The sequence below is a fragment of the Psammomys obesus genome, unplaced genomic scaffold (assembly GCF_907164565.1).
Source record: "Psammomys obesus unplaced genomic scaffold, mPsaObe1.curated_primary_1811, whole genome shotgun sequence".
NCBI classification, from domain to species: domain Eukaryota; kingdom Metazoa; phylum Chordata; class Mammalia; order Rodentia; family Muridae; genus Psammomys; species Psammomys obesus.
Window position 1 is genome coordinate 3697764 of NW_026585609.1, and position 23778 is coordinate 3721541.

The 23778-nt window shown below is 42.6% G+C and overlaps 1 protein-coding gene across 1 annotated transcript in view; it reads left to right on the forward strand.

Moving 5' to 3' along the window:
* Positions 1-12534, forward strand: part of Slc15a5 (solute carrier family 15 member 5) — a 109702-nt gene extending 97168 nt beyond the window's left edge. Inside the window, exons 8-9 of the mRNA XM_055611171.1 lie at positions 11232-11454; positions 12492-12534. Coding sequence (XP_055467146.1) covers positions 11232-11454; positions 12492-12534 — 266 coding nt within the window. The remainder of the gene's footprint in view (positions 1-11231; positions 11455-12491) is intronic.
* Positions 12535-23778: the final 11244 nt, after the last annotated feature.

The following is a 23778-nucleotide window of genomic DNA, read 5'->3' on the forward strand; positions in this document are numbered from 1 at the left end:
ACACACACACACACACACACACACACACACACACACACACACCACGAAGTTTCAATAAATTGTCAGTATTCAAAGTATGGACATTTAATAGGAGTTAGGTTCCTGACTTTTTCTAAAGAATAGAAAGATCTAGAATTCAGGAGCATCATCATCACATATCCACTATGGAGATCCGGAAAAGCTGGGCTCCAGGTAATGAGGGGCGTCTCCCACTAGTCCGGTCCCTTCCCGGACTCACCATACCCATCTTGATCATCTACACAGCCTCCATGGGCATTTGAGTTGTCAAAACTCAGTTCCAAAGAGACACGCAGGAGATCTTCTAGGATAACATTAAAAAACACAAAATGATTTCAGTATGACTAGGAAGGCACTTTAAACTGCCCTGTTCACCACAAAAGTGAGTGAGCAACCAGGAAGAGATAAGCCATGAACTAATGCAACAGGAACAGTAGATGGAGTGACCTAGACTGTGGAGAAAGTAATTGTGTTGCAAGCTGTACATTTAATTCAATAAACAACGATGAGCAATCAAAAGGAGGAATACACTGGAGTTCATTTTGGCTTTGCAAAAGATATATTTAATATCACTAAAATCCATTCTAAATTCATATGCTTTGTGTCAGCCAGCAAACAGGTTATTTTATGAACTATCCTGGAACTAAATGTACTGTAAAGTACGTTTATGTTTTGATTGATAACTTGGATGGCTTCAATTTGAATCATTTGTCTTCTAACTTTTTTCTAGTGTTCTGCATGAATTTCAAGACACTTCCTATGAACTCAGGCATAAATGCACATAGAGCCATGCTCTCTGAAGCACTTGAAATTTACAAGTTGTGCCCGTGCTGTAACTTTCTTTTATTTTTTATTGGGGGGGAGGACACAATCACTTTTGAATGTGAAAAAAATCACGCTGAATATAGTCCTTTCATAAGATCTATATACACATGTATGCACATTTGTACACACATTTGTACACCCAACATTCTTTGGGTGAATGTTATCTCTCACAGTGTCTATTTTATTTCTCTTTGAGTAAATATTATCTCCAACAATGTCTCCTTTATTCTATGTTTAAAATTCATTTCACATCCATATAAAATTTCAGTCATTTTTGGTTTCTAACATGTTACTTTTTTCTAATGAACAAGCTCATTTTATGTATCTTCTCGAAGATAATTAAATTTGCTCGAGCCGTCTCAACTTCTCTTTGGGGACTGAGGTTGACAAAAGGTCTCCCTGTGTAGTCATGGCTGGCTGGGCACTCACTGTGTAGCTCCGGGTAGCCTCCAGCTCACTGCCGCCCGCTTGCCATGGCTTCCGGAACACTGACCTCAGCAGCCTTCATTACTATGCCCACCTTTCTCTATACTTCTAAAACCAATGTCACTGCATGGGCATCTCATCTCTTAGCCTTTTTGAACATTTCAGTTTATTCTTTGTCCCCCATCTCTATTTTGTTCCCTTTCCCAAGGGTGCTGGTCATCTCTCTTTGCATAACATTAGCATACTTGTGAGTGCCAACCTTCCTATCTGGGCTGCTAGCCAAGAATAACTCTGTCAGCAACCATGGTTGTTATCAGACAAGGTTTCCTTCATTTTTCTAGGCCTCCAGATCCATTTGTCTTCAGAATCAGAATCCCCTTAGTCTCCTGAGTAAACCTGAAGTTGGCAATTGTGTGAGAATTCCACATATGTTTCTTCCCTGGAAAGCACCTGTCTGATGACAAGTTTAAAACCATCTCCCTCTTCAAGGTAAAAGACCTTACTTGTGTCAACCAAGGTTTGTGTCTCAAAGTAGGACAGAGAGAGTCGTAATTACTTCCTCAGTTCCTGGTTCATGTAAGAGACACCCTCACACGTGCACATACCTACATGGTACCTGTGCTGCGCACATCTCACACATCAGTCTGGCAGGTCCTTACAACCGTGTGCGCGTGCCGTGTCTTCCGTTTCCTGAGTATACTGTTCCAACATGTTCTCACTGAGGAGGCAGAAGCACTTCCCTGTGCTCTTCCTGGTCTGTCCTGGGATTTCTTTGCTCACTCTATTTCAAGTCCTGATGGTTTTCTTTCTGCTTACACCCACAATGCATTTGATGTTGTTCTCTTCCTAGTCTCGCTTTCTATATGAGTGGCTATACTTTACCTTTTTTTTATAAATACATTCACTACATTTATCAAAATATCAGTATTTGAGAACTTTTGTTCATATTTATGTTCATCCACACCCAATTGAATTTGGGGGTGATTTTTGAGAGTCCTTATAATAAACACTTGAACCAAATTACAAAAACATTACCGATGCTGTGTCTCCCTTATGTCATCTTCTCTATCTCTAGAACATTCTTGATGCAGACATTACGTTTCTCTAACAACTTTGGAATGGTGTGATTTTCCACACAGTGATCTTTAGGCTGAAATTATCCACATGTGAAACAACAGACTCAGAATGCTGAGTTACATACAGCAGAGACTGACAGCATGATATGCAGATAAAATCATCGACTGTCGGTTATCAATGGCCTGAGCATAGTCTTGTGTTTTATATGGCCACTTTACATTGTACATAAGGTTTAGGCTTTGTGTCCTCAAACAAATTTTAAGTGCTTGATTATAAAGAGTGTGTATGTGTGTGTGTGTGTGTGTGTGTATGTGTGTGTGTGTGTGTGCATGTGTGCATGTTTGCTTGTTTGCTTCTTGTTATTTTCCACAGCTCCTAGCATGATACTAGGTACATTCAAAGGACTCAATAATATATCAGAAAGAGCTGCAGAGATAGCTCGGTGGTTAAGAACATGTGGTGTTCTTACAAAGGATTCAGGTTTGATTTTCAGCACCTACATAAGATGCTCATATAGCCTGTGTGTATATATATATATATATATATATATATATATATATATATATATATATGGAAAAGGAGAGAAAAAAAACAAAATTATACAATACAAATAATTCTTAGCACCAGGCAGTTAAAGCAAAGATCATACCGCCAGCTTACATGTCACTGAGGTTCCTAGAGGAGAAAAGAGGATAGCAGGAAACTCCTTTCATTCACAACCTAGTAATGCCTTAATGCCTTGGGGAAGAAAAAAACACACTGACTGTTTGCTTATGTGTGTGCATATTCACTTCTTGAGCATGTATAGGTGTTTGCCTGTCAGGGACAAGGGATGACCTTAGGTGTGTTTCTGTCCTTCTCAGGCTCCATCTACCTTGGGTTTTTTATGTGTTTGTTTGGTTGGTTCTGTTTTGCTTGTTTTGTTATTGGTTTTGGTTTCTTGTTGTTTTTTTTTTATTTTTGGCTTGTTTGTTTCTGTTTATATTTTTGAGACAATACTGCCCTGGGGCTCACAGATTAGGGCTTAGGTGTTTATAATAGCTCCATGGACCCAGCACTCTGCCTCCCCAGTGCTGGCATTGAAAGCACATCCCGCTGTACCCAATTTATTTACAGGTTCCATGTTCGCGTCCTCATGTTTGTACAGCAAGCGCTTTCCTGACCACTGTCTCTGCACACGCAAATGGGTAATTCATTCATTTTTATACAAGTACTACATGTATCTTGCCTCATGCTATAAAATCCTCCTATATTTTTGTGTGGTATCCTTACCCCCTCCTATCTGTTTACACAGAGGAAGACACTAAGGCTTTGCAGTGAGAAACTGACCAGAGAGTCACAGAGTAGAGTTCAAATCCAGGCACTCTAACCACAAAGTCTGGGTTTAGGAGCTATTCCAGCATGAAAGGGGCTCTGTATCGTGAGTAATGAGCCTTTTGGGACACAGAATCATGCCAAGCAATTCAGTTCATATGTATGACCCATCTGAGAGACAATAGCATCAACTCTAACTAACAACACTGAAAAGAAGAAAGGTAACTCCAAAATTTCACTAGGAACTTCCCAGTGAATGCTTCAGTCTATACACAAAAATGAGCTCAGTGGACACTTTCCTGTCCACTTGATAAAGATAAAGAATAAATACAGTGGAGACTACATCATCCTTTCCTTTTGGCCCCTAAACTAACCTCTGCTGTCCTCTGGTGTCAGGAGTTCTCTGTGTTCTTGTGGTGGTTTAAATAGATGTCCTCCCCCACCCCCATAGACTCATGAGAGTGAATGCTCATAGAGAGTGGCGCTGTTGGAAGTGTGGCCTTACTGGAATAGGCATAGCCTTGTTGGAGAAAGTGTGTCACTTTGAGGTTAAGCTATGCCCAGGCTCATGGTCTCCTTCTGCTGTAATGAGCCTTGCTTGTCTGAGGAGCAAGATATAGAAGTCTCAGCTGCTTCTCCAGCACCGTGTCTTCCAGTGTGCTGCCATGCTTCCCACCATGGTGGTAATGGACTAAACTGCTTAAAGTGTAGGCCAGCCTCAGCTAAATGTCTTCCTTTACAAAAGTTGCCTTGGACATGGTGTCTCTTCACAGCACTGGTAATACTAACCATACTAACCAAGACAACCCTCCTCCAGAGTGTCTTTGTTCATTTTTTTCTAGGATGGTCTTGGAGGTCTCTTGAGGTAAATTCTAGCTGTTTTGCCCACAGACACCGTGGTTATGTTTAGGCCTCTCCTCTGGGAATTCCTCAGGGCTTCCCTTTTCCAAAGCAGGGATCTACATACCTTTTCTTTATTTATTCTCTTTGTTTATTTTCGGTCGGAGTCCTCTGTCCAAGTAGAAGTCTCTCTGCCCAGTTCTGACTCTTTTCTAGAGAAGATCAAAGTACAGATCTGAAAGTCCACACTTACTGGTAACAAGGATCACCCTTCCAAATTGAAAATGTGTTTGCCAGGGTCCCATGTCATGAGACACTCCATCATTTGTGTTTATTTGGAAGCAATGGCTCGGAGACATTACTAAGTAACTGTTTCCTATTTGGTCTTATGTGAGCTGCTTTCTGAACCATATTTTACATTTTCAAATCCTTCATGCCCCTTAGGACACACTTGGCTAAGAGTCCGAACAGAACTTGGTTTAGAGTCTCCACTACGGAGAGTTTGTCATTTCCTGTGTGTCACAGAAAATGAGCTTAAGAACAGCAAACTGTCCATAGCTCTCACTGTGTATAATTGTAGCATTCCCCAGAAATTTCTAAGTGAAATCTCAAACTATGCCTTTTTTGGAAATATTGTTAATATAAACAACCAAATATGAAGTGTTTCAAATACCTTATTCTGAAATAGGAGTGGGAACATTTGTGATCTGAACTATTTTTTTTCTCTTTTTAACAACTTTCATGTGCAGAGAAATGGCAGTGAACAAGATAAGCACAGGCTCAGAATTTACATTCTGACTTTGTCAACAGTTAATACTTATCAACTACATTCGATATGGAAAACATATGTTAGGTGTTTGGGAACAGCCAATAAATAACATCCCCCTGTCCCAGTTGAATTCAGAACCAATTTAGAGATAGAAAAGATAGACAGATGGAGATCAACCCAACGGCTTTACAACTGTTAAAGCTGATTGGAGAATGTGGCTTTGGACTAGCTTCTATCGCTGAATTTAAAAGACTTTCTCTTACTTATTCATTGATGTTTGACAAACTGCAGGCTATTGTCTTAGCACTCAGGCATTCCAGTGTGACAGGGGGCTGAGAAAAACACATGATTTCCGTTGGGTCTGGTGACACGAATGCTTGCAATCACTGCACATGGGAGGCCAAGGCAGGACGATCTCCAGGGAATGAAAACGACTCACTATTCTACCAGAACAGGTTACACAAATCATAAGTGAGATTCTGTAAGCAAACATAATTGTTTCAGGGAAAACACATTTGTGTTTACAGGACAAAAGGTTTACAGAGATGTATAAAGACTCTCTTGGCAGTCATGGGTCCACTGGTGATGTTTTTCAGGTAACAATCATAACACAAACGTTGATTTTTCATTCATAAAGCTGCTCTTGAATCAAGGCAAAAATACATGGTTTAAAGACTGCATGCTTTCTGGTCACATCTGAATTAAAAGAGACAGTGACTTAACATACAGTCTTATAAGAATGGAGAGTAATTATGACAGTAATTGGGGTAATATTTTAATGAAGCGTTACATGTAGAAACAAGCAGTGCGAATAAGCCTATCAATGAAAATTCAATATCAACTTCTTTCAGGTTACTGTGTATTAGCTATTTTCCAATACAATCTAAGAAGAAGCAGAAGGTTTTCAACCATAACCAGAATAGACACCAATAAGACCTCAAATAATATGACAGGATGATTCCCCTCCACAGGCTGCAGAGACACAGGTCAGTCAGATTGCAAAGCTGTAGCTTGCTCCTGAGAGATCCAGTCAAACTTTGGATCTCCCCAATTTAATCAAATATGTTACTTTATTTCACGTGCTAATTGTCCCCACAACAAACAGAGACTCCTCTCAGCTGCAATTATTGGCATTACAATAGATAATCAACAGGAAAGCCTGAATGCATAACGGGAAGAGTTGCCTTGGTTACCAACCCACAATGCCTGAGTGTTACAGTTACAGCTATATTTCTAAGTTTCTTGGCATCCTCCACCGCAACCAAGAGCAAAGGGTGACATCTGAGTCAGCTTAAGACAATAAAAAGACCCCACTCTTGCAGAAATATTTTTATAAAGCCTTTTCAATAAGTAACCCTGAGAAAGAGGCCTTCCATTTACAGTTTTTGTATATTCATGTTCATGGACTTTTAGAACAATAAGATGGAATCAGAGTTATTGCTTTATGCCTGAGTAGAACATTATTGTATTTGCGCTATCCACAACCCCACAGTGCAGCCATTACTCTATATTATCCTCTCCCCTCTCTTTTCTTAAAAGCAAATGGAAAAAAGAAATCACCTACGGGGCCATCTTCTTTCATCCCACGTGGCATTTTTCCCCCTCTTGCTTGAAGATTGTATAGGGCTTCAGAAGCCAAAAGGCTCATTGCATCTCCACCAGTAGCTGCTTTACTTTGCAACCCCTTGATCCATTTAGTAAATTGAGGTTTTAAAAACAAAGATGATTATTCAATAGGGATCTATTAATATCTCTAGTTGTTATAAAGCAGGTAGAAAGTGCACACAGCATTTTGCTTATTGGGTTCTGATAGTGGCCAATATGACCCTTTTCTTCACTCATTAATCCTAGTTACAGTGTTTCATTGTCCTTTACTTTCAGATTATCATGTGTACCCATGTCCCCACCATGTAAGTGACATTTAAAACATTTAAAAATTAGAAATAACTACTATGTAACAAGGCCTCGATTGATGGCAAAACATAAATAAAAACTTTTAAAATGGGCTGGAGTGATAGCTCAGTGGTTAAAAGCACCAGCTGCTTTTCCAGAGGACGAGGATTCAATTCCCAGCACTCTCCTAGCACCCACACGACAACCCATAAGCATCTGGAACCCTGGTCCCAGGAGATCTGATGCTCTCTTCAGTCCTCCACAGGCACAGCATGCACATACATTCAGACAAACACATAAAAATAAAATAATGATAATAATTCTCAATTTAAAAAAAAAAGCCTTAATAAGTTTTAGATTGTCCAGGATATGCCACACTGATGTCGTCTCGATTATGTATCAGTGCAACACTCCTGTGGTGTAAAAAGTATTATCCCTGTTGGTAGATAAGAGAACTAAAGGTTACAAAAAATTTTGAGGGGATCCAGAAGAGACTGAAATCCCAGCTCTGCCACTTAAGCTGCTCAGTCCCCCTCTTCAAGAATTGCGTGAGCAAATACATGGGAACACTCGGAAGGAAACCAGGCACACAAAGTACCCTTTAAATACTCGTGAAGTGTCTAAAAGAGCTTAGACTTTTTGTTTTATTTACATTACTACTGTTACTTCTTATAAAATACCTCTGATAAATTCTTCCTTCCTAGAGTCACTGCCCTTTATAAAATATCTCTGCTTGTGCTGTGTAAACAGGGTCTACAGGAGATAGTGTTTCTTTATACCCTGTTCAGCTCAATCAGAGTAAACTGATACAGATTTAAACATAAATGTATTTTAATTACAGGACTGTGAAACTGAGAGCAAGTCCTACCTTGCTCTCCCTTCAATCATCTGCTCTGGGAAGACCATCTGCATAGATTCACTAGCTCCTTCTCTATCTAAGACTGTCTCTGAGATCACCAACAACCCACGCACGGGTCAGTGCAGGAGGCCTTCTGCCCATGGGGGTGTCATCACAAAACCACCATCCCCATCACCCCCACCTCGTTCAGGCTGGCTACTCAGCCGTGTCCTCTCCTGCTAGGAGGACATCATCTTGAGATCTGAGACAGCAATTCACCTTTGAGTTTATAGAGCTGCAGGGGTCCAGAGAGACTGATCTCTGCAAGCTACCTACAGTTCACAGCCAACCATGCTCTCTCCAGCAAGCTCAATGCCTTGATGATAATGTTGGCTCTGGGAAAGTAAGGCCCTTTCCCCCTTTGCACAAAGTACCTTTATTCATTTAATCTTGTCAAAGGGCCACTTGTCTTTCATCCACTCTGATGATTAAGTCCCATTCAGGGGACATACACACAGAGCACAGGGGTCCATGTGCTAAATAACTTTTATGTTGACTTGACACCAACTACAGTCATCTGGAGAGAAGGAAACTTAACCACCATAGAATTAACCTGTAGGCTAGCCTATAGGGCATAATCTTGATTGATGATTACTGTGAGAAAGCTCAGCTCACTGTGGGTGGCACTAACCAGCTGGTGGTCCTGGATGGTCCAAGAAAGCAGTCTGAACAAGCCATGGACCCAAGCCCCTAAGCAAGTCTCCTCCGTGGCTCTGCTTCAGTTCCTGCCTCCAAATTTCTGCTCAGCTGAGTCCTGCCCTGACTTCCCTCAGTGATGGAGGGTTCCACAAAAGTGCAAGTGAAAACAATCCTTTCCTTCACAAGTTGCTTGTAGTTGTTGAGTTTATCACGGCAACAGAAACCATAGCTGAGACAGACATCACAGAAGAGAGGGCAAAAGTAAGAGAGGAACACGGAGAAAGAGTATCTTCTGGAAATGGCAAGACTTTGGACATGTGAACTCACAGCAATTGTGGTGACCTGCACAAGATCAGCACAAGGTCAATCCAGATAACACTCCAGCTTGCATGGGGGAAAGGATCCTGAGCCCCCACGCCTCACTGAGGGGCCATTGACAGTTGACAGTTTGGGGCAAAAAACAGTCAGTTTTCAATGGGGATGTGGCTCCCAGTAGATCAACCATGGATGCTCAATCCGAGGAGAATATGGCCAGCACAAATTGGGCCCGGTGGGCTATTTTACATAGTAATAATAGAAAGGACTTGGAGTTGAGTGGGGCGTGTTGGGGTAGATCAGAAAAGAGAAAGGAGTATGGAATGAATATGATCAAAATATATTGCATGCAATTCTCAAGGAATTAATAAGAATATTACATGTTAAAGGTCTTCAGCTACAATGGAAAACAGGAGTACGGAATAGCAATACAGATTCAGAAAACTGCAGGTTCCTACAGGATGGGAGGCAAAGCACCTAAATAAGGAAATCATGTGTACAAAGGTTCCTGACTGCCAGGCCAGGGGCACTTAATGTCAGAGAAGCTTGCTGAGGGACAGCAAGACCACCGCTGTCTTAAACCCCCAACTGCAGCGCCTGGAGAAGACTCCAAAAGGGAGGTTCCACTAGCACCAGCAGAAGCCGACCCAAGCAAAGACACTCTCTCCCTCCAGCGTTCCTCCAGCACCCTCTATTGACGAGCTTAGGCTAGTGCCATTTGGCAAGGTACATGTGTTCCAGCATCAATAGCTGGGCCATGGAGAGTGGACTGGTGGCTTAGAGTCAATAGACTGACCACTGGGTCCTTACACATACAAAACAGCTTTTTTTTTTTTACATGCACCCAGAAGGAATGCCTATTTCATATTTGTGAAAATCCTGGGGGGATTGCTTAGAGTCCTGAGAACATGGTGAGGGGTACCTGGCATGCAACCGTTGTTGGTTTGTTTTGCAATGAAAAACCGCTTCGTACAGGTAGCGGCTTCAGGAGACAGCCCGCAATAATGTAACATTTGATTTCTCTGACGATGCCCTCAGGCTGCATATTCCACCTCCAACATGAAGGTGTGAGCTCATATAGGTGGGAGTGATTTCCTGCCTGTTCAATTCTCTTATCCAGGACCTCTGGGCAGCAGCCAGACTCACAGACAGCTTGTTATTATATGAACACTTTGTTATCATAGATATCTTTCTTGCAATTGACTTTCCATGTGCCAAAATTTTCGTAGGACTGGACTTACTGAAGGTATGGAAAAAATCTAGTTGGCTCATCAGTGTAGTTTGTGTTAATATCTTTCAGAGATGTTAAGCGTTTTGTGTCTTGAAAGCACAGTAATATCCTCACTACCAGGGGCACAGCAGCAATGGAAACTTGCACAGAGCACGCTGCATGACTGTGGCATGTCGTCACTTCCTGTTGGATCAGTTTCCTATAGAAGCAATCATACACACACCTGGGAGTCTCTCTTGTTCAGCTGCTCTGAATCAATTATTTGTATGTTGAAGGAAAACAGTTTCTAATGACTCATGGACAAGGCAGACACCCCTTAAAGAAAAACTAGTTTTCTCAAGAAGCACTTGATTTTATGTACCAGGCATTCACTCCCATGTGGGTAAGCAGAATTCCAAAGGGTTTTAGTCAACCTCCCATGGGACTTATCTGAGAATCTTGCAAGCACAGTTTGTGCCTCCCACCAAAGCTGGCTCTTTCCTGGCCTCTGAGATTCTCACGGTCCCTGGTGCCTGCTACTGTGTACTCCTCCCTCTGCCAAACTTCCGCTTGCTCAGGTGCGTCTGAGCCACTTCAGCCCTGAGAAGAGTCCAGCAGTCTTGGCAGAATGCAAACATTTGGCCCAACCCAGCCTACTTGTGCTCTGCCCTTAGATCCAGGGACCTGTGGCCCGAAGAGTCAGTGGTAAAGTATAAGGGTGGAGTTGCAGCCGAGGGATGGAGTGTGGGCAAAACCAGATGGTTTGCAGGGAAAGTAACAAGTTTCTGCTCTGCGTCAGTATTAGAAAGCTATTGTTCCATGGTTTCCCAAGGGCCCTTCAGGAAGATAGTGGATTTTTCTGTTCCTCTGTCTCCCCAGTTGTGAAATGAAATGGGATGTTTAGCTGAGGGGGGTGGGGGAGTGTCATCTTAGGTCACGTGTAGCTAGTCTGTACTCTTTATGCATAAATCAGTCTTATCTGTCATAAGAAACATTGGCGGTCTCAGATTCTGAGGAGCAGGAAGGAGCAGGAGCCCTGGGCAGTGCCCTGAAGAGGGCAGTGGACGGAACTGCTGCAATGGGAGCAGACAGTGAGGTCCCCTGCATTGCAGACTGGCCACTGAGCCGTGGTGGACATGCTTTGAAGATGGACATCACTGAGCAAACGAAGCACTCCACTGACGGAGCCTGCAAAGAGTGGGACAAAGTGATTTTAAGCGACCTGCCCAGGTGGGAGCGGCCGATACCTTCTTTCAAGCCTTCATTTTCTGAAGTTATCTTTCAATTGAGGGAGGAAGTAATTCTGTCAACTTTCTCTATCCCCTGAAATAGCCCTAATTTACTCCATTTCCAAGCTTTTGTGTAGGATCGTCGACAATTATTCTAATTCTAGCCAGCCCCTGGAATTTCTTTTTATTATTATTCTTTCTCTGAAATCTGATAATTTGCATGCTGACTTAAGAAATTAGATCATTGCCTGGTTTTTCTAAAAGAAAAACATGAGGCCTCCTTTCTCAGCGGACTGGCATCCTCAACCCCTCCACCTGCGTGAATTAACCAAGCATTCACTCGCTCAGCTTCTACTGTCTTCTCCTTGTCAAAAAGGTGGACGGGGATATTTTTTTTTTTCGTTTTAGTCCTTTCTCTGTACTGTCACTTCAGATTCACAGTTGCTAAGTATTCCAGGAGCCCACCAGAGGGACTCTCTCATGGTGTGATTTGCAAACTTTGAAATAACACCCACCATCAGAAGCACCATATGTTACTGAGTTACAATCAGCTGACAAGAGCGTGTCACTTGTCATTCAAAATTCAGAAAATGTCAGCCTTCTCACCCCCAGCAATTGCCTACATGGCGCCTCTCAGGTTAACAAAGAGTATCAATGAGTCTAAGTGCACATAAAAATGTAAGAGTCGAATTGGGAATCTACAGGAATAAAAATAGCGAACTCAGTATGAAGACACACATCTCCATGAGCATATGGACCCACAGATCAGCTTCCTATACTTCCATCCTGAGTGTGTATGCATGAGCATGTATGTGTGTGTGTGTGTGTGTGTGTGTGTGTGTGTGTGTGTGTGTGTGTTCATCTAGGTGAAAGGTTTAATCCATAAGGTTAATGGCATTTGGGCTAATCACGTTTTCTAATACTGGTGACTCCAATGTATGTTTTAATTATAAAATAGGAAATGAAAGAATATTTTTAATCCATTAAAGGCAGATTCAACATAAAACACAAGCTGTTTCCTTTGTGATTAAATTGCAGCTGCATGAGCTCCCACAGAGCCAAGGGAGGAAAGTGCTTGTGAGTCTTCCTAATTAAAGGATGTTAATTACTCCTAAATACAATGCACTTTCCATATTATAAAGGTTCATCTAAATCAATGTTTTTATGGAGCTAAAAATTAGTAATGATTTCACATCTACTGGCTTTGGCCAAACTACCCATTTGATCATGCTTTCACGAGACTTTCCAGTGAAATCTCTGAACTGGAATTCTATTAAGACTGAGCTATCCATGGCCTGGCATCTTTAGCACATCACACATCTTTTTATATTGATCAGAGTGCCTGATGGTGTTTCTTCCCTACATCACAGTGGTGATGTCGGGATGGAAGCAGAGCAGACATTCTGTGTCGTAAAGATTTCGACATGGAGCTCCTGGCCCCTCCAGGTCTTTCTATCCACCCCCCCCCCTTCTTTCATAAGATTCCCAGCACTCTGGCCAAAGTTTGGCTATGAGTCTCAGCACCTGATTCAATACCCTGCTGGGTAGAGTCTTTCTGAGGCCCCTGTGGAAGGCTCCTGTCCTGTTCCCTATCTTCTGTCTTCCTATGTCTATCCTGTTTGCCCTTCTGAATAAGGATTAAGTGTCTTCCCTAGGGTCCTTCTTGTCGTTTGTCTTCTTTAGGACTATAAATTTTAGTATGTTTATCCTATATTATATAGCTAATATCCACCTATAAGTGAGTATACACCATGTGTATCTTTCTGTTTCTGGGGTACCACACTCAGGATGACCTTTTCTAGTTCCACCCATTTGCCTGAAAATTTCATGATTTCCTTGTTTTAAATTTCTGAGCAGTATTCCATTGTATAAATGTACCACAATTTCTGTATCCATTCATCAGTTGAGGGACATCTAGGTTGTTTCCAGACTCTGGCTATTATGAATAAAGCTGCTATGGACATAGTTGAGCAAATGTCTCTGTTGAATGTTCGAGTATCTTACAGAGCCAAAAAGTCTGGACCCAAGGGGGTCCTGCAGAGATTGATACATCATCCAAGGACCATGCATGGAGAGGAGCAAGACCCCCTGCTCAGATGGAGACAATAGACAGTTCAGTCTCCATGTGGGTACCCTAGTAAGGGGAGCAGGGGCTGTCTTTGACATGAACTCAATGGCTAGCTCTTTGATCACCTCCCCTTGGGAGGAGGGGATGCAGCCTTGCCAGGCCACAGAGCAAGAGGATGCAGCCAGTCCTGATGAGACCTGATAAGCTAGGATCAGATATTAGGGGAGGAGGACTTCCCCTGTCGGTGGACTAGGGGAGAGACATAAGGGAGAAGAGGAAGGGAGGTTCGGACTGGGAGGAGATGAGGGAGGGGGCTACAGCTGGGGCTGGGATACAAAGTAAATAAATTGTAATAAATAATAAACCAATAAAGAATTTAAAAATATATATTACAACATGGTCATGCTTCCAATTTGCCTACACTGAGCATTCGCATCCGAGGACATGGCTTCTCTAAAGACGATGGGAGTCTGAGTTTCCAATCACCCGAGATACCCATGGGACAGGGGAACTCAGTTGCTGGGCACCACATGTTTTTTAAATAATTTATTAATTTTTCTTTTAAGTGCTTTAGTGTGAGGGTGTCACATTCCTTGGAACAGTAGTTCCAGACAGTTGTGAGCTACCATGTGGGTGCTGGGAATTGAACCCAGGTCCTCTGCAAGAACAGCTAGTGCTCTTAACTGATGAGCCAATTCTGCAGCCCTCATTTGACACAACAGTCATCAAAGTAAATATGAAAACCCTTTTAGTATATGAAGACTTTGAGACGCAAACAAAAGTTGCTCTTTTTTTCCCAATTAAAATGGCAGAGCTACATCAACATAAAGGACCAGTGAGATGACTCAACAGGTGGAATGCTTGTCCCCAAGCCTGACCACCACAGTTCAGTCCCTGGGACCCCACAAGATGAAAGGAGAGCACCAACTTCTCAAAGTTGTCTGATCTCCACATGAGCATAGTCTGTGTGCAAAAAAGGAAAAACTCCTACCACTAAATTATGACCCTTATCAAAGGTTTTTCTTTTTGCCTTTTGAATTTCTCGTTTGTTAAGTCTCTTTGTCTTTTTAATTTATTTTTATTGATTACAGTTTGTTCACTTTGTAAACCAGCTACAGCCCCCTCCATCATCCTCACCCAATCCCACCTTCCCTCCCTTATCTCCTACCATGCTCCCCAACCAGTCCACTGTTTCCAGGCTTAAAGTAGTTAAAGTGCCTGTCATGCATACATGAGAACTAGAATTTAGATTCCCAGACCCATTAAGTGTTGGGCAGGGTGGTTGTCCTGTAATTCCAGCTTCAGAAAAAGGCAAAGACAGTGAATGCCCAAAGCAATCTGAATAGTGAGACTAGCCATATTGGTGAGTTCCGGGTTTGCTGAGGGGTCCTGCCTCAGTGAATAAAGCAGACAGCAATGGAGGATGCTTCTTCATATGTGTATATACATGTGCACACTGCATGTATACATACTTTTAAAATTGTTTTTTAGTAAACAACATTTATTTATTTTTTAATTAATTAATTATAATTTATTCACTTTGTATCCCAGCTGTAGCCTCCTCCATCTCCTCCCAGTCCCACCCTCCCTCTTCTCTCCCTATGCCCCTTCCCTAGTCCACTGATAGGGGAGGTCCTCCTCCGCTTCTATCAGACCCTAGTTATGGGGGCAGGGGCTGTCTCTGACATGAACTCAGTGGCTGGCTCTTTGTTCACCTCCCCCTGGGGGGTGCAGCCTTGCCAGGCCACATAGAAAGATGATGCAGCCAGTTCTGATGAGACTTGAACTGTTTTCTTTATGACTCAGTATTCTTCATTCTTTATCGTTTGTCTGTAACTTATACTATACTTACTTCAGCCCTGTCTTGAGAGATGGCTCGTCGCCATTTTGTTCATTTGTGCATTTGTTCTGTGCTCGAGTTAAAACGTGGTCTATCCTCCAAGGCTTCCTAGATAAAAGCCTTGGTCTTCAGTGGGTTGGTGCTGAGGTGGTAGGTTCTCTGAAAGACCGAACTTCCTGAGAAGGGGTTAGATCATAGGAGCGTCAACCTCGGAAAGGATTGATGATGCTATCATGAAGTTCATTCCACACAGTTCTTCATAGAACAGCTTTAAACTGTGGTTACTACCCCAGATGGGCTTGCCTGACTGAATATTGGGAGTCTAGGAAAGTTGGGCAACAGTGACATGTTCGTAAACACCAGGTTAAAGGTGTAATGACTCTGAGCTTTCTGACTTATGTATACCTCACGGAACTTCTGAAGCCTTGGTTCTAACCACGCAACACGCACACTCTAAACTGTGTGGGCTGTCATGCCTCCACTACACACTGCCAACAAATGCTTCCTGACACACTGTGGTTCAGCCTCAAGAAGTACATTTTTATTGTGCATAGACAGTTCTCTGCTCTCATGAAAACATAATGATTTAATTACAGAAAACAAAGACTTTAATATTTTCCTACTGTCGTTCCTCAGCATGTAAGTATCAAATCAGCATATATTTAGATTGTATTGTGCTATCATGTTTGATTTCAAAAACTGCTGTTTGAATTGCTGCTTCTAGTTTCATCGAAACTCACTAAAAAGGGGGTTTAGGACAGGGGGAGGCTGGAGAGATGACTCAGCAGTTAAGAGCACTTCGTATTCTTGCAGAGGACCCAAATTCAGTTCCAAACACCCACATGGTGGCTTACAAAAAATATATTCATCATTTTCTTTATGGTTTATTATCAGTAAACCCATGGTTTAAATACCCATTGCATATGTTGATGTGCCTGGCATGGTACAGAAATTCGCTGCATAGAGGGTTGAGACAGGAAGAGGTTTAAGCATCCACAGACTATGACTAAGCATCCATAGACTATGACTAAGCATCCATAGACTATTGCTGTAGCAAACCAAGGCTAGGTCAGTCTCTTCTTCACACAGCTGCTTCTCTTTCTGCACCTCTGCCATGTTGTGCTTTAAAATGAGGCCCTGACCAAAAGGCAATGAGATGGGGCCACCTGATCTTGAACAAGCCAATGGCTTTTCTTTGTAAACTACCCGATGCCTGGTATTCTGCTACAGCATCACAAAATGGACTAAGATAAGCTGCTGTGACGATATTCCAGAGACTGGGTCATGGATAAACAATGAATTTTATTTCTTACAGTTTTGGAGGCTGGGAAGTCCATGATCAAATCATTGATAGCTGCCATGTCTGGGGAGCCACCCCTTTTCTTAAATCCTGGACAGTACCTCCAGCTCCTGGTACTTTTAAGTAACTGAAATAACCAAAGGCTCTATATGGCTGATTTATCACTGTGTTGAGCTGTAAGGAGGGTGAATTCTGAGTTCAGAAAAACAGGCCAGTGGTCAAATCCACACACCTTTAATTTCCCTTTATTGAAACTCGGTGGCTTTGTCTGACCCCGATCAGCCTCTCCTGTGAGAACTGAAGAATGAGGGACTGACTCCCATGTGGCTAGAGGGTCTCACACTTGACTGAACGCTTTGCTCCTGTTGGCTTTTTACATTTTTTCTTTAAACTTGCATTTTGTGAGCGAGTTGGTTTTTCATCACCTTGGTAAAATGCCTGAGCAAACAATGTAAGGGAGAAACCATTTCTTTTTGGATCAAAGAACTAAAGGTTTCAGCCCAAGCTCTGCCAGCTCCTTGGTGGGAAGGCAAGTAGATCGTGGAGAGAAGGCATGGAAGAACAAAATGGTTCCCCTCATGGGGAGAGGGGAATCAAGAGAGTGCACACATGGACTGGCTCCCTCCCTCCCCCTTTTGCTTCTCATCCTATCAGAAGAGGCAGTTCCTATTTGGGTTGCTTTCTCCACAGTTAATCTCTGAGCTGCTCTCACAGAACACCCAGAGTGTGAATTACTAAACTAGCTATCCGTCAATTCAATAATTCAGTCAGGCTGACAACCTAAATGGAGCCTGCATAGAGTAGAGGAGACCCGTGCATGAGTGTGTGCATGTGCGTGAGTGTGTGTGTGTGGATCTCTCTGTGTGTGTGCACTTCAACTCAACAACTCGACAATCTTTTAACAGAGCATAGGCATGCCCTACTAACACCTAATTCCACTGAGAGTATGGTAACTGCAAAGCAAGTACTAGGAAAACATATCACATTAGTAACTAGTAAGTGTGTGCTTTTATTTCTTTTCTGATTGCAGAGACCAAATACCTGGTAGGAAGGAACTTAAGGGTTTATTTCAGCTCATATATTGAGGGCAAGGCCCATCATGGAGATTGGCATGAAGGAAACATGTGACAGGTGTCCCCATTGTGTCTGCAGTCTGGAAGCAGGAAGAAGGGCAAGGCTGTTATCCCTCAAGGGTGTGCCTCAATAACACTCTTCCTCCAGTGAGGCTCAGTCTCCTGAAAGTTCTAACTCCTTCCAAAGCATACCATCAGCAGGGTGATATGTTTTTAAATCCATGAGGCTATGGGAAGCATTTCACAAGAGGACTTCTCTTCTTCATCCTCCCTTAGCTATCAGGAATCCATAGGTAGAAACTATGAGTAGAACATGAAGTTAAATTATAAAAGAAGACGAAGAAGAAGTCAGAGTTAATTTTGTGCAGCACTTGGGAAACATTGGCTATCACCAATATGTCACTAAGAGTGAGAGAAAGGCCGGGTGGTGCGGTGCACTCCTATAATCCTAGCACTTAAGGAGGCAGAGGCAGAAAGATCTCTGTGAGTTTGAGGCCAGCCTGGTCTACAAAGTGAATCCAGGACAGCCAAGGCTACAAGGGAAAGCCTGTCTCAATGGGGGAAAAAAGAGTGAGAGAAAGGCCTGGGTAAGGGACTCAAGGATAAAGAAACTTGTAGCCAAGCCTGACGACGTAAATTTGATCCCCAAAAACCCACATGGTGAAATGAAAGAAATGACTCCTGCAAAATGTCTGCTGACCTCAACACAGGTATGGCAGTATATGCACATGTAAAACACACACACACACACACACACACACACACACAAACACTTTTGAGAGTGTGAGAAAGCTAAAGTTATTTTTTCAGAAGCAGGAAATTTGTGCTCTGGAGTCAAACTGCACATGTGGGAACCCTGGGCTACCATTCACTTAGAAAAAGTCTATAGGTGCTGGGTCCCAGACCCAGGTCCCCTATAGGAACAACAACTGCCCTTAACTGATGACTCATTTCTCCAGTCCCTGCTACCACTGACTTTTAAATTCTCTGCTCTGCTCCTGTGTCCTGTGGGTATGTTGATTTTCCACCAGTGACAATATCCTTAGGATACTCCTTCCGGTGGTGTGATCTTGAGAATTCGCTAAACTACACAGAGCCTCGGATCAACATGACATAGGCATCCTAGGTCTTTGGCAGTCAATGAGGTCATGTGCCACACAGTGTCTATGTCACTAGACTGCTTCTCAACCGCCCTAATCCTGTGGCCCTTTAACACAGCGTCTCATGTTTTTGTGACCCCAAACATAAAATTATTTCATTGCTGCTTTATAACTGTAATTTTGCTACAGTTATGAATCGTGATGTAAATATCTGATATCTGATATGCAGGATATCTGATGTGTGATCCCAAAGGAGTCAGGACCCACGTGTTGAGAACCATTGCACAGGTAGCTAGTTGCCAAAGTTTTGTAACTCTTCCTTTGGTGTGTCTGTTGTTGTGTTTCCAGTTATCTCTGTCTGGACCAGGCATCTTACATGCATGGCAGTTTCTTCAAAGAACTAAAGAAGCACGCACAGAAAGCAGAGTAGCAAAGAATTTTATTCAGAAACAAGGCAAAAGTACAGAATAGATGCACTGTGAGTTATCAGTGGGTCCTGAGTGGGATGTAATTAGAGCACAAGGGCTATAGCCAGGGTTTCCTTGGTGAGTTTAGAGGGTCGAAAAGCTCATTACTAAGGGCAGGCGAAGGGCAGCTTTCTACTTTGATGGGCAGGCTTGGGTTTTGTTAGCCTCTGTCCATTGCATGTCCTTTCCCATGAGGCACTTGGTTTGGATCACACAAGTGCCCAATTATGCACAGGCATAAAATGGTAACTAGTTTTTTTTTTTTCCTTAAAATTTCATTTTGAGAATATAGTTCATCTTCCTTTGGCAGGCACTCAAAATCAGTTTAGGCTGGATCAGCCCATGGCCCCTCGTCCCAAGATATGTTAGTATTTAACCACACAAAAAAGGGGGGCATCACCAGAGGACGCTATGGGTCAGAGTGGCCATCAGCCTTTGTTTAAGGAGGGGTGTGAGGTAGCTCGATGCAGATGGGTGTCCGAATTACTAAGTGCTTTGTTGGAGAAGGGTGTGTGTGTGCATAGCTGAAGTCATACAGAGTTCTGGGTGGAGAAGTTCATCACTGCCAATTCGGTGAGATTAAAGAGAGCAGGTAACACTTGATCACTGCCTTTGGTGTTTCACAATCATAAGTTTGTGGCTATGAGATGCTAGCTTGAAAAGGCCTTCAGCACTTACTGACTTCGATGGCCAAGCCAAAATCTCCAGAGCTACCTCCCAGCTTTCAAGTAACTTTTTTAGAACTACGTAGGCTAGCATGTTTTTGACCTTTCATGCTGATTTACACCCTCCCAAAGACCATCCAAAAGACAAATAAAGCAACCTTGAGAACATAGGGTCGTCAGAAACAATCTAAGACATCGCAACTAATGTACAGGTGTGGTCAGGAGTCAACCAGGACATTCCTGAAGCTCCTGTCTCTTCATTACACAGGGGCACACTTTGACTCCCCCCAAAAAAATCCAGAAAAGAGCTGAAAAATGCTGTCAGCATGACAATGGGAAAGAGATGATGACGGGCCAGACTAATACAAGGATTCATAAAAGTCCCTGAGTCATAAATCCTTCTTGTGGCTTTTAAATTTGACTTCCTTTGCAGGATTCCAGGATGGAGCTATGACAGATTGCCTTTTCCATTTTCTCCCTGCATGTGGAAAACCCTGGGCTAAGAGCATGGAGGGAAGAAAAAGGACAATCAATGTAACTTCCCCTCTTTACTATCTCCTCAGCCTACTGGGTGGTTATGTTCCAGCCTTATTGATGGAGAGAAAAGCAGAGCCTCCTAGACCTCCAGACCCTTGATCATGGCTGCCTTGCTCTCCCCTTCCATTCCAGTCTTCCTGTCTTCCCAGCAGCATGGGGAACTACAAGCCTCTCTTATATTTCTCTGTAAATCGTGGCACTAACTCTAAGCAGTTTCATTAAAGTACGTGGGTTTCTTTCTGTCTTTATGTCAATCCTTCCGGTGACTCTGGCATGGGAAACCTTGATAAGGGTGTGCTATGGTTCTGATTTAAGCCAACCTTTGCATACTGTGTAAAAGTTCTACAGGTAGGGAATCTCTGAGTGACAGTCATAACGGTCAGTTTCTCTGCTCTTATTATTGTAAGAACCTGTTTCCCCATGCTTGGGAAACACAAATTTATTCTATTTTAATTCAAGTAAAAAGCAACTTAAAAGGAAATTAATAACCAACAATATTTCTAATACCAACAATAATACATTATTTTCTCAATTTTTAAAAGTCTCATACATTACATCTTGGCCACAGTTTTTCCTCCTTCCCCTCTCTGGCTTACAGTACCTCTCCTCACCCCCAGATCCAACCAACCTCCTCCTTTCCTCAAAAAGGAGCAGGCTCCCTGGGACATCAACCAAACACAGCATAACAATCTACAAGACCAGGCACATATGATCACATTGAGGCTGGACAGGGAACCCAGTGGTCGGGAAAGGATCCCAGAAGTGAGCAAAAGTGTCATTATTCTTTTCACTTATCAAGCATTCCTTGTTCTTTCCTGATGTAACTACTTCAAAGTTGTTGAAGATACAGCAAGCGTAAGTCATGTGACCTCTTACAAAAGATTTTAACTGAAAATTTTGCTGCATTATTATTATTGGTAGTGGTAGTTGTGGTGCTTTTGATTTTGTTGAGACAGAAGCTCATATAGCCCAGGCTAAAATCAAACTCTCTGTGCAGCCAAGGATAGCCTTGACCTACGCATCCTCCTGCCTCCAACTCCTAAGTGCTGGGATACAGGTGTGCACCTCTGGATCTCGCTTAACTACTGTGTGTGTGTGTGTGTGTGTGTGTGTGTGTGTGTGTGTGTGTGTGTTGGGGACCGGGGTTGGGCAGGCATACATGTGGACCACAGGCGACATAAGATGCCATCCTCAATTTTGCTGTCCACCTTATTTTTGAGACAAGGTCTCTAAGTGAAGCTGGGTCTCTCCGCTTTGGCTCGAATAGCTGGGAGCAAGCCCCAGGATTCTATTCTCTCTTAGCCTTAGCACTGGGACTAAAGGCACAAGCTACTTGTGACCATTCTTTGCATGGGCTCCAGGGACCTAAACTCAGAACCTTGCCCTCTGTAGGGCAAGCACTTTACCTAATGACCGATCTCCCAACCCCTAGCTGGCCACATTTGTTTAAATCCAGACGCTAATGTTCTGTAACATTAGCAGAAGGGTAACTTTGGTTTACAGCAATTTGTTGTTTTATAAAGAACTAATGAAGAACATCGAAGGTTCTGACATCCAATGAGAAATATTTAAGGGTAGAAATGTAAATAGCCGCATCTGGTTGTTATAAACTGTAATAATGAATTGATTGTCACACTTTTCTCCATAAATGTGCATACATATGAGGGATCAATATAAAACAAAAGTGAAAACTAGAAGGGAGCTGGGGAGATGGCTCTACTGAGCTGTTTGCGGTTCCTCATGTGTTCTGAGTTGGGCTCCCAACACCCATGTCTGGAAGCTCACAACCACTTGTCACTCCCAGTCTGGGGAGTGTGTGGACCCATGATCTCTGGCCTCCTTGGGCACCTACGCATACACAGCAGACTCACACACACACACACACACACACACACACACATACACACACACACACACATACATATATATATACACTCATGAATACAAGTAAAAAATAAATTTATAAAAACTTTTAAAATAACCCGGAGGATCCAAAGACTTGGAGTAAGAAGAGACTTAAGCAATTAATGGCAAGAAAATAACTGAGGCCATATTTGTCACGGAAGGACAGAATGGTGAAGATTTTGGAAAGTGTGCTCCTAAATGTGTGAGGACACTCAAAACAGCCGCCCTCCCCAAATATGTTTTATTAGTGACAAAGTGACATTGAAGTAGTTGCACCGCATCCCAAGATGCCGTCTTTGAGAAGAGAAAGTGCCTATTTAGCTGTGCGGACTCTGACACATTTGCTGAGCCTCAGACGTCTCACTGTGGAGAGGAACTCTTTAAATATGCACTGTGTTCAGATTCGGAGAGCAGCCCAGAACACTGGTGTTTTCTTTCTTTGCTGCTAAGGGTCTTATTTCTCCCTTTGTTGTTTTTTTCTTTTTTTTTCCCTCAAAACCCAGAGTCTTCTTATTTGAAAATATTTATGTGTGCAGGAGAGGATAGATTTTTGTGCATTGTTCTTTGAAATTTGCTCTTTCTACATTACTGAATTCTCACACATCTTTTTCTGCAGGGCAGAATGACTCTGTGTTTCTTTACAGCCATCAGTTCACACATCCACAGGGATTCCATGTCTGGGCTCATAGCTTTCCCATTCTGAAAGATGGGGCGGAGATCTATATTAACTTTATATCAGCCTGTGAAGCAAGCTGACTTTATTTGAAACCTTTATCACCCTATGAGAGGTAAGTCGCTTTGCTCAGTTACAGATGGTCTGGGGCACCGACTGTGATTCAAGTGACAGGCTGAATTTTGATGTTCTACTTTGAGATTTGGGGTAAGTCTTTCTGCTTTCTGGAATTTCAGTTTCTTCTCTCACAGCTTCCTACCCACTTCACAAAATTGTTGTGAATATCAACCTTAAAGGCTTGAGGCACTTCTGAAGACATGCTCTATGGACAAAGCATTAAGAATCTAAATAGCTCTAGTTTGTATTATCATATACATTATCAGGAGGATTTTATCTAGTGAGTAGTTAGTGCTAAAGAATGGAATAAGAAGAAGAAGAAAGAGCACAGAAGAGACAGTAACGTAGTGCCGTGTGGTAAAAGTCTGTCTGCGATTGTGCCTCCAGCTGACGGGGATAAAGGTGACTCAGTGCGTGGATTGTCTGAAGTGGGTACTTGACACTGTGAGTGTGCTTGGCTTTAAGTAATCGCCATTTTACTGTGGGCAGAGTTGAGTAAGACAAGTTGCCCAACAGGACTAGCAAGAAACAGAGAAGGAAGGAAGGAAGGAAGGAAGGAAGGAAGGAAGGAAGGAAGGAA